Here is a 12,524-nt window from a genome sequence, read left to right on the forward strand (position 1 = left end):
AAATCACCTTACAACTTGCTTATTTATCAGCATTTCCTGTTCTTTGTGGATTTTCTCATTCTCCCAGTCAAATCAATACCAAAATAATACACTGCTAGGCAAAAGCCTGCCTTTAATTACCTACTGCAGAAAACTATAAGTCAGCAAGTTTCAACCACATCATTTCCTTACAGACTTCTGCACTTAAAACAACAATGAAACAAAATGGTGACATTACACAATTGAACAGTTGTAAGATTGGACCAAACACCAAAGGAAATCAGTCAAATGTCTTTCTTTAAGTAAATGAAAATGCCTTTAAATGGGAGGAAATTCATACTGTTTGATGCATATCCAGTTGTGCAAAGTTGTATTAAAGATGGAACCATTCTTTCATGCCTGTACTTCTTCCTTGGTGAAGACGTAACTTTGCCTTTGAAACAATGGCACAAATCCTCAAAGATAGGCAGAAAGGCAGCACTCAAAAAATAAGACTAACTCTTAGCCCCATTAAAATTTCATTTTTGGCTGTAGCCAAATGTAGCTGTTGCCACCAACTATTTTAAATGTCCCAAGAATTTAAATCTACTTCAGAAGCACCTTTTGGGACAACCTTATTCTTTGACAGATGTTTAAGTTAATATCAGTATATAATTTTGAGCCATGTTACCTGATGAAATTCAGAAGATACAACACAGATTTCCATTTGATTCGATTTTCCCCATTCGCTGGGCCAGCTTTTCATAATAGATTCTACCATTTCAACAACTTGTAAAACTTCATGCTCATTGTACCAGGATAAAGTGGATGGGTGGAATCTGCTGGTCCCTGAAACATGGCGAAACATTAAAGGATAGAACTTTGGGTGGCGTTGGACATCTCCACTTGCTTGAATAACGTCGACTTTTCCAACATAAAATTGTACTGACACAAAGTCAATGATCTCTTTCACCGACCTATAGTTTTCCTTGAAGATTATGCGGCTTTTAGCTGCCTTTTCATGTTTTTCTCTCATGTAGTATTGGAACAGGCGGTTGAGTAAGGTGTAGTCTGCCATCTCATTATCTTCAACTGAAAAAAGCTTTGGCGTCACTTGCATGTGATCTCCTGCCAAGACAATCCGAGTCTCGTTTCCTGCAATGCCCAATGGAATTAGTGCGTCACATTCTAACATCTGAGCAGCTTCATCGATCAAAATGTGTGTGAAAAATCCAGGAGGAAGGCTGAGTTCTGAGAACAATTTTGCCTCCATGCACGTGGTGATCACTATACGATATGATTCCAAGGTACATTTGTCAGGTGCAGCAAATGAATTGTTTGAAAGTAAACAGTATTTCTGTGTAATTGGGTCAGTATGAATGGGGTCCTTCTTGACATACTTCAACCGTAGGGGTCTTCCTTCAGGAAATTCAGTAGCATATTGATGAAAATAATCTTTGACATACAAATCTGCAGCACTGAAATAAGAGGCAAATGAGCTCATTAGTTAGATCTAAGCATTTTATCTGTGATAAACAATATTGAAATACATGCTTTGTCAACTTCAGTTTATGGATCAAATGCAATGCCTCCCAAATGGCCTATTTAAGTGTACCAGCTGTAATGGCATACTTAGCATACCAGTTGCAACCTCAACAAACAACTGTTTAAAGGATCTATGTATATCAGCAACATTCTACAATGTACCAGTGATTAGAAATAGATGGGAGAATGCTACCGTGGAGTAATAGAGGCAAGCTGATGAAGAACAATCCTCTCAGTCCTGACAGGAGCTTGCTAGGAACTTCTCTATTCAGAATATATTACACAGATGCAGTCTATGAACATCTGCCCTTTGGCAAGCTTGCAATCATTGCAAATTCCAGTACCAAGTGTGTGTGATCTGTGGGCTGAAGGAACAGTAGATGCACTCTTTGCTTTTTGAGCAAAGACTTTGGCTGTTCATCCAAATATAGTAGCTAACGATGAGATCTGATAGAGATCAGCAGCTATAGTATGAAATAATCCTGAGGTTAAGAAGCTGAAAGCATTTCAAAACATTGATCAAAAGGAAGTAAAAGATCAATGTATTAAAAATAAAACATTTCCATCCTGTTATGGCTCTTAGAATAGCTTGAGTATACACTGCATTGACAAAACTAAAGAATTACTTTTCAAATGGAAAACAATTAAAGGTATATTCTTATATAGCTGAAAAAATATTAGGAGGTTGCATTTTCAAGATATATTTCAAACTTAAAGTTGTAAAATTTGCAGCTGTAAACCAGTAACAGGTCTGCAAAAGAAAATATGTTTTAGTTCAATTTAATTACATTTAAGAACTCTTTTGTCTCATGGAATGAAAATTACAATGATTAACTCTCCTTTGCTATAACATGTACTAAAACAGTTTTGTTTTGTTTCTATGGTTTGGTCAAGCTAGAGTAATCAATCTGACCAAAGGTTAGTTTGAAATGAAATAAAATTAGGATAAACATAGAGGGTTGTAAGTGAACTGCCAAGGGTTTTAAGGTTGGTTGCCTGCTGTACCGTTACTGCCAAGTAATGATGTCAGTACACAAGAGCACAAACTCAACCTACTGTGATTGTTATATTAAGCAAAGTTGCTTAAATGAATGTATTAGTTAAAATAACATTTTTACATCCAGACATGAAATAATAAAGATTGATGAGGTTTTTAAAGTTCAGGGAGATTCCTTCTCATAGGATACACGCCAGAATCCTTGCTTCAAAACTCTGACACTAATTCTGGTCAAAGCACAACCACTCATCACTTGTGGGTTGTAAAGAGAGACTCCTATATCAAGAATGAAGATGGCAAAGCTTGTTTTGGTCAGATTTCAATGCAAAAATGAGAGAGTGAAACAGGAAGACATAAAGCATTTATCCAGTGGGGCAGCTTTTATTGAATTAGTAGAAGAGGTGGGTTGGGTTCAACAATTGTGTTTAGTTCCTGGATTAGAATCGTATCTCATCTACTGGCAGTCATTGTACCAGTCACTGTGTTCTGCTTGTTATAGCTTGCATTAACAGAGAAACAGCGGAAGGACCTAGCTGATGTGAGATTTTGCTTCAGCAACAGACAAGTTGGCTTTAAAGGGATCGACACCATGGCGTTTCAAGACATCTGTCACTTGGGTGTGGACTCCTGCAGCCCAACGTGCAACAAGAATGCTTTTAAGGCAAGATAAACCAAGTTTACCTTAGCAAATAAAATAAGGAGCTACAAAACTGCTATTTTAAACACATACAGGAACAGACCTCTGATTGATCTTAGGATGTGTAATAATTGAAATCACCTGGAGCAAGAGAGCTGTACGTGAGTAATATTGAAAGGTGCATTGTTTACATGGGACTGAGCTCGTTCAAGTGATCACTAGAGTGAGCTGGGAAAAGAGGTGCATGTTATAGTTGCAAGAATGGATCAAACCTGTTTAAGGTCACCAGAACAGAGACCTAGTGCTACTGTATGGATTTTGTAGAGGTTTTAGATGAATTATTTTAGATATAGCATTTGCACATTGTTTATTAACATTTAAAGATGTTCTCTGAGACTACTGACAAATTTTACCTCACTTTGCAGAAGCACAGAAAACCTACAGCACAATACAGGCCCTTTGGCCCTCAAAGGTTGTGCCAAACATGTCCTTACCTTAGAAATTACCTAGGGTTACCCATAGCCCTTTATTTTTCTCAGCCCCATGTACCTGTCCAGGAGTCTCTTAAAAGACTCTATCATATCCGCCTCCACCACCATCACCAGCAGCCCATTCCACACACTCATCACTCTCTGCATAAAAAAAAACTTACCCCTGACATCTACTCTGGACCTACTTCCAAGCATCTTAAAACCGTGCCCTCTCGTGCTAGCCATTTCAGCCCTGGGAAAAAGCCTCTGACTATCCATATGATCAATGCCTCCCATCATCTTATACACCTCTATCAGGTCACCTCTCATCCTCCGTCGCTCCAAGGAGAAAAGACTGAGATCACTCAACCTATTCTCATAAGCCATGCTCCCCAATCTAGGTAACATCTTTGTAAATCTCCTCTGAACCCTTTCTATAGTTTCCACATCCTTCCTGTAGTGAGGTGACAGAACTGAGCACAGTACTCCAACTGTCGTCTGACTGGGGTCCTATATAGCTACAACATTACCTCTCAGCTCTGAAACTCAATTCCATGATTGACGAAGGCCAATGCACTGTATGCCTTCTTAAACACAGAGTCAACCTGCACAGCAGCTTTGAATGTCCTATGGACTTGGACCCCAAGATCCCTCTGATCCTCCACACTACCAAGAGTCTTACCAGTAATACTATATTCTGCCATCATATTTGACCTACCAAAATGAACCACCTCAAACTTATCTGGGTTGAACTCCATCTGCCACTCCTCAGCCCAGTTTTACATCCTATCAATGTCCCACTGTAACCTCTGACATACCCCCAACCTTTGTGTCATCAGCAAATTTACTAACCCATCCCTCCACTTCTTCATCCAGGTCATTTATAAAATTCACGAAGAGTTGGGGTCCCAGAACAGATCCCTGAAGCACTCCACTGATCACTGACCTCCATCCAGAATATGACCCATCTACAACCACTCTTGCCTTCTGTGGGCAAGCCAGTTCTGGATCTACAAAGCAATGTCCCCTTGGATTCCATGCCTCCTCTCTTTAGTAATAAGCTTTGCAATGGGGTACCTTATCAAATGCCTTGGTGAAATCCATATACACTACATCTACTGCTCTACCTTCATCAATGTGTTTAGTCACATCCTCAAAAAATTCAATCAGGTTTGTAAGGCACGACGTGCCTTTTGACAAAGTCACGCTGACTATTCCTGATCATAATATGCCTCTCCAAATGTTCATAAATCCTGCTCTCAGGATCTCCTCCATCAACTTACCAACCATTGAAGTAAGACTCACTAGTCTATAATTTTCTGAGCTATCTCTACTCCCTTTCTTGAATAAGGGAACAACATCCACAACCCTCCAATCCTCCCAACCCTCTCCTGTTCCATTGATGATGCAAAGACCAGCAATCTCCTCCCTCGCCTCCCAGAGTAGCCTGGGGTACATCTCATCTGGTCCCAGTGATTTATCCAACTTGATGCTTTCCAAAAGCTCCAGCACATCCTCTTTCTTAATATCTATATGCTCAAGCTTTTCAGTCTGCTGTAAGTCATCCCTACAATTGTCAAGATACTTTTCCATAGTGAATACTGAAGCAAAGTACTTATTAAGTATCTCTGCTATCTCCTCCAGTTCCATACACACTTTTCCACTGTCACACTTGATTGGTCCTGTTCTCTCACGTTTTATCCTCAGAAAATAGGTGCAAGAAACACAATAAGAATATTTTTGAGTCATATGCACTTTAAATACTCACTGGAAACTTGGTTTACGCATTGCATAATTGCAGACATAACTGCTCTGTTAAAAAGAAAAGGTTCTGGCACTAACAAAATTCCAATCAGAATATCAGGTGTAGAAAAGGAACAGAAATAGGGATAGTATTGCTCTTTCTCAAGTCAAGCTGGTTTCAAATGCACAGTATTGTTTTGGAGTTGCAAGAAGAAATTTCTAGTTAATCTGTAATTTAACTGATATTATGAGTATAATCATTTGCAAGATAACTAAACCATGTGGCATGTTTCAGTATCATACTTGTATCATATTTATTCATTCACTCTCTGCACATTCAAAATATCAGTATATTTAAGAAAATGCAATTTTCTGATAGAAGGAATGTTGTTTAATGGTTTAGGCAACATATTCAACAAATACATGTTTTCTTTCTGCATTATTTCCCATCATTTTATCAACTGTTAACAGTTTTAATTTGTAATATCTTAGTGAACTTCCTTTTTATATTTATACCCTCTACTCTGGTCCTGGACTGCTACAACTAGCATCTCAAGACACTGGAAAGTTGTCACCAACATTGTCTCCCCCAAAATCCTCCAAATGCACTGAATGGACAAGCAAACCATTGTCAGTGCCCTCGGCCCTTTCCCCCTCAGGCCCGATCTCATTCAGTTGCTTTACAGTATCAGAATCCCAGTCAGTATGTGGAAAGTTAGAATCACCTACTATTACAACCTTATGTTTCTTGCAACAGTCTGCAATCTCTCAACAGCTTTGCTTCTCTAAATCCCTCAGACAATTGGGTGCTCTACAAAATAATCCCATTAATCCCATCATAATGTTCTTACTCTTCAGTTCCACCCATACAGCCTCAGTAGACAAGCTCTCCAGCCTGATCACTCTGAGCACTACTGTGATATTTTCCTTGACTGGTAATGCCAACACTCCACTTTAATCCCTCCAGTTCCTTCACGTCTAATACAATGGAACTCTGGAACATTGAGCTGCCAGTCCTGTCCACCTGCAATCAAGTCTCACTAATGGCTACAACATCATGGTTGCATGTTCTGATCCATGTCCTAAGATCATCTGCCTTGCTCCTCTAAATCGTATGGACTGTTGGATGGTCTATAATATAATCCCATTAACATTGTCATCCTTTACTTATTCCTCAGTTCCACCCATATGGACTCAGCAGACAAACTCTTCAGCCTGTTTAGCACCTAATTCCTTGAACTTACTTTGCAGGATGTCATCACCCATCATTCTCATGTGATTGGTATCTACATGGACCACAACCTCTGCCTGCTCATCCTCTCATTTAAGAATGTTGCAGATTTGATCTGAGATGTCCCTGACCCTGGCACCCAGGATGCAACATACCATCCGGGAATCGTGTTGTCCCAGAACCTCCCATCTGTTTCCCTAACCAATGAATCCCCTACAATCACTATAGCTAGCCTCTTCCCCCCACCTTCGCTTCTGAGCTACAGAACCAGACACAGTGGCAAAGACCTGATCGCTATAGCTTTCCTCTGCTAGATCATCCCTCCCCCGCAAAAAACTATCTATAGCAGTATACCTGGTGTTAATAACAATAAGTACTTTATTGATCCGAAGTGGGAAATTCTTTTGTTACAGCATCAACATTTAAAAACACACTTAGCAGTATGCAGATGTAACTAATAATAAAGTACAGAATAATAATACACACACTAATAAATTACTAATGTGCAATACTGTGCATTAACAATGTATGAAATAATAAAACAGAGACTATTGTACTATGATGTGTGTTCTCCTATCGCACAGAAATGAACTGTTGCATATGCTTATTGCACTTGATAGGAAAAATTTTCAGGAAATGATCCTTGTGACAGTGGAGCTGAATGAATCTGTTCGAAAGTGTGCTCCACTGCATATTTGTAGGTCATGGAAAGGATATGCCAGATTGTCCATAATGGATAACAGTTTGTTAAGGGGAATGACCACTGGGGTACTCTGCACCTATCCCCCTTCCTTCTCCCTGTGGTCACCCAGTTGCCTGTGTCCTGCACCTTGGGTGTAACTACTTCCCTACGTGTCCTGTCTATCAACATCTCAGCAGAGATTATCCAGTTCCAGCTCCAACTCCTTAACATCATCTTTTTGAAGCTGCAGCTGGATGCACTTCTTGCAGGTGTAATCGTCAGGGTCACTGGAGGTCTCCCTGCCTCTGCTCACTGGATGTAATTTTTGTTCATCACACCATTCTGTGTATACTCTGGAGATTTTAGTGTGTAAAACTCACAGATCTTCGATTTTGAGATACTCAAACCACCCCGTCAAGCACCAACAATTGTTCCACAGTAAAAGTCAATTAGTTCACATTTCTTCTCCATTCAGATATTTGGTCTGAACAACAACTGAACCTGTTGACTATGTCTGCATGTTTTTGTGCATTGAGTTGCTGCAACATGATTGGCTGATTGGATATTGACGAGCAGGTGTACCTAAGATTAGGTATACCTGTGAAAATGGCCACTGAGTATGTGTACTGCCACTACCCTCCCCCCATTAGTTATCTTACAGCCCACCACCATTCAAAACTGAATGGGAAAAATTACAGTGCTTTGTTTATACCACATGCTAACATGAGCCATGAAGTGTGAAAGAAGTGCTATGTATTACGTAGTCACCAAACAGTACTTTTAACAATAATAGACTGATATTTCTCATTGAAGTTTCATCTGCACATCACTATTTGCCCCATTCAAAATAACATCAACTAAGATTGATAATACCAATATTGTGAAGTTCTAAAATTATTTAAAATATTATGCATAAGTTTTTGAATATTTCATTAATTAATAAAACATTTCAGTATATATTCCTGCTAAAGCCTGATACAAAGCAAAACTATTCACTCACCTGTTAGTATCTGTACATAGAAGCAATCTAGTTTCTGGTCTCTTTACTATTTCCATTGCTGCTTTTGCCAAGGTAAAGGTCTTTCCAGTTCCAAAAGGGCCATAAATGAGAAGAGGGGGCACTATTTTGTTTCCATGGCATTGTCCAGTAATAAAGGTCATAGCATCACGTTGCTTTTGGTTTCCAATTGGAATGGCTTGAGAACACTGAGGAATGCAACAGTTGGTAAAGTCTGGAAAGACAATCTGCTCACGGGAAAGCCTGTCCACTGCTTGATGCCTGAAGCAAAATGCAAGCCGGTCCAACTGAAACTGAATCTCTACATTACAGAGGTATCCCTTCTGGTAACCAAGGCTAGCGATGCATCGCTGTGAGAGCTTCAAAGCAATGCGACTTTCAGTGGTAGCCACTTGGATGATGGCAGCCTCATAAACATCGTTGTTGGAGGAAGGGTTTGGTGCTAAAAGTGCAGTTTTAACTGCTCTCTTAAATAGATAGCCTTCATTTGAGTTAGTCAGAGCAGGAGGCATTGGAACAACAGCAAAGAGCTCTCCAGGTGGCGCAAAATTCATCCCTTCCGTGGTTTCTTCCAATTTATCAGTGATTGAAATGGTCACCTGTAGATTGAGTCTATTGAAAGGAAGTTTTACAATTATTTTTCAAAAGATTAACATGCCAAACTTCTGATTGGAACGTTTTTGCAACAATGTGCACTTCTGCCGATTTAGTTTTGCATCAGAACAATATTGTTTCAAATTGGTTTCCTTAAGCAAGTCAGTCAAGCAGGTTAACAATCAGCATTAATGATCAGCGCAGAAAACAAAATCAAATCAGATCAAATCTAGTTTAATTATCATTCAATCAGACACAGATATAGCTGAATGAAACAGCGTTCCTCTGGGGCCAAGGTGCCAAACAGATGCAGCACGGTCAAAATAGCGAGCAAAGAAAACATATTCACATGAAAAAAAAATTCATATAGTCCAAGATCCTGAGCAGCATATCCCACAATCTTATGGTACAGTCTTGCGGCAGTGCACAGACACATGAAAACCAGCCTGTCATTCAACTAATCGAACACATGAGGGCAGCACCAATGGGAGGGGCGAGCCCCCAGCCGAACATGGACACCATGCCACACTGTCTCTGGCATCTCCTCACCTGGTCATATGAGTCACAGAGCCATAGAGGTGTGCAGTACAGAAACACCTTCAGCCCATCTAGTCCATGCCAAAACCAATTAAACTGCCTGCTCCCAACAACCCACACCAGGATCATAGCCCTCCATACCCCTACCATCCATGAACCTTTCCAAACTTCTCTTAAATGTTGAACTCGAGCTTGCATTGACCACTTGAGTTAGCAGCTCACTCCACACTCTCACGACCCTCAGTGAACAAGTTACCCCTCAGGTTCATGTTAAACTTCTGTCCTTTCACCCTTAAGCCAAGACCTCTGGTTGCAGTTCCACCCAATGTCAATGGAAAAAAACCTGCATGCATTTATCGTATCTATGCCCTTCATAATTTCATATACCTCTATGAAATCTCCTCACAATCTTCTACATTCTAAGAATACTGTCCTAACATATTCAATCATTCCTTATAACTCAGGTCCTCCAGACCCGGTAACATCCTTGTAAGTTTTCTCTCAACCTTATTACATTTTTCCTCTAGGTAGACTGACCAAAACTTTACACAATACTTTAAATTAGGCCTCACCAACACCCTATACAACTTCAGCATAACATCCCATCTCCTTTATACAATGCATTAATTTATGAAGGTCAATGTGCCAAAAGCTTTCTTTATGACCCTTTCTACCTGTGACATCATTTTCAATGAATTATGTATCCATATTCCCAGATCCCTTTGTTCTACCATGCTGCTCAGTGCCCAACCATTCACTATATAAGATCAACCCATGTTTGGCCCTGTTGAAGTGCAAAACCTCACACTTGTCTGCATTAAATTCCATCTGCCATTTTTCAGCCCATTTTTCCAGCTGATGCAGATCCCTTTGCAAGCCATGATAGCCTTCCTTACTGTCCACTACACCCCTAATGTTAGTGTCACCTGCAAATCTGATCCAGGTCAGCACATTATCTTCCAGATCATTGATATGAATGACAAACAACGAAGGACGCAGCACCGAACCCTGCAGCATATCACTAGTCACAGGTCTCCAGTCAGAGATACCACCCTTCTACTACCACTCTCTGTCTTCTCCCACAAAGCCAATACCTAATCTAATTTCTACCTCAACCTGAATGCTGAAACACTGAACCTTCTTGAACAGCTTCCCAAATAATACCTTGTCAGATGCCTTACTAAGGTCCATGTGGACAACATCCATTTTCCTGGTAACTTCCTCAAAAAACTCCGTAAGATTGGTTAGACATGACCTATCACACACGAAGCCACGCTGACTATCCTTTATTAGTCCATGCCTATCCAAATATTTATATATCTGGTCCCTTAGGACCTTCTTCCAAAAACTTTCATGCAACCGCTGTCAGACTCAATGGCCTATAATTTCCTGGTTTCTGTTTAGAGCCTTTTTTAAACAGCAGAACGGCATTGGCTATCCTCCAATTTTCTGTTAACTCTCCTGTCGCTAAGGATGATTTAAATATCTCTGCTAAGGCCCTAGCAATTTCTGCACTTGCCTCCCATAGAGTTCAAGGAAACACCTTGACAGGCCCTGGGGATTAATCCATTCTGATTGGCCTGAGGGTAGCAAACATCTCCTCCTCTGGAATCTGTACATAGTCCATACCTTGAGGCCTAATCCTTGCTACACCTGAGGCTCCCAAAGCGCTTGTCTCACCACCAATCAAGGGAAGAAGACCTACATATCCAGCAGAGTCTTTCAATCACAAGTGATACATCTGAGACAATCACCCACAGTTATACTGCATGTCACCTTCGAGCACCAACTCCTATATACCTTTGAGAAGTGGGCAGCAGCCCAGCTTGCACCCAAGTCAGCTCCTCCGAATCCAAAACAAGCTCCTCTGGCATCTAGGCCGGCTCCTTCCCCAACAACCCGACTGGCTCTATCCCCCGGCAACCCAGCCGGCTCCTTCCCCAACATCCCAGCCGACCCCTTTGACATCACCAGTCCAGCTACTCAGATCAATGTGCAGCTCACTGATGGGTTAGTCCCGCAGCACCCGAAGTTCTTGGAGTAGAACTGCTTTTTGATTATAAAAAACACATTTAACAAAGAAAAAAACACCTTTGGTTGGCCCCCCAGAGGCCAGTGCATCAGAACACACCTTCTTACTGGAAAGGGCAGTGATACCTTGAACACGGTATCACTGATGGTGTGGAGATTTGGGCAGCAAGCTGAATAGGGAAAAAAGCAGCAATTGATGTAGGAATGGGTTGTAATTAGTAAAGGAGGGCCAACAATTAGAGGGAGAATAATGTCTAGGAGTATGACCCTGCAGTACGGAGGCAGAGCAGGAGGTGCAGGACACTGATTCACACATGGAGAGAGTTGACACTGGCAAAGGAAAGGGTGCTGTTGAATGGAGGAAGGCGGCCATTGATAATCATGTGGGGTTGCACAGCATGATATAGTCGTTGCAGTAATTACTAATGGTGTAAAAGACTTTGGTAAGACCACAGATGGAGTACAACATGCGGTTTGGCTTTTATACCCAAGGAAGGAATGTATTTGCAATATAGGGAGTGCAACAAAAGATCACCAGACTGATTCTTAATTTGGTAGGACAATTAAAAGTACTTGGAAGAGTAGAATCACAAACAAGAGAAAGTTTGTAGATGCTGGAAATCAAAGTAATATACACAAAATGTTGGAGGAACTCAGCAGGCCTGAAGCGTCTATGGAAAAGAGTTGACATTTTGGCCCAAGACCCTTCATCACATTGGAAAGTACAAGTTTCTAATAGAGCTTGATAGGTTATTGTACGGAGGAGATGTTCCCTGGCTGCATGGGTTTCTGTACCTTAAGTCAAGGTCTCATGATGCTGGATAAGTCATTTAGGACTGAGACAATGGGAACTTTCTTCTTTCAGAAGGTGGTGAATTCTCTGCCATGGGAGGTTTAGACATGACTGATATACCTAAAATAGGAAATGGCTACATTTCTAGATATCAAGGGGTATGAGAAAGAGTCCAGGATTTTGTTATTGAGATTGAGGAACAGCCATAATCATAATGAATTGATCATTCTGTCAAAAATAAAAAAATTAAAATATTCCTGAGAGCTTCTCTGCTGACACAGACAGAAG

The 12,524-nt window shown here is 40.6% G+C and overlaps 1 protein-coding gene across 2 annotated transcripts in view; it reads right to left on the reverse strand.

Moving 5' to 3' along the window:
* helz2a (helicase with zinc finger 2a) overlaps window positions 1-12,524 on the reverse strand; it is a 122,073-nt gene that overhangs the window by 62,800 nt on the left and 46,749 nt on the right. For both annotated transcript variants that reach the window (XM_059980534.1, XM_059980535.1), the window contains exons 7-8: window positions 8,264-8,893; window positions 650-1,436 (exon numbers count right to left, since the gene is read on the reverse strand). In XM_059980534.1, the coding sequence (XP_059836517.1) occupies window positions 650-1,436; window positions 8,264-8,893 (1,417 nt within the window). The remainder of the gene's footprint in view (window positions 1-649; window positions 1,437-8,263; window positions 8,894-12,524) is intronic.

Source organism: Hypanus sabinus, chromosome 9 (assembly GCF_030144855.1).
Source record: "Hypanus sabinus isolate sHypSab1 chromosome 9, sHypSab1.hap1, whole genome shotgun sequence".
Taxonomy (NCBI): domain Eukaryota; kingdom Metazoa; phylum Chordata; class Chondrichthyes; order Myliobatiformes; family Dasyatidae; genus Hypanus; species Hypanus sabinus.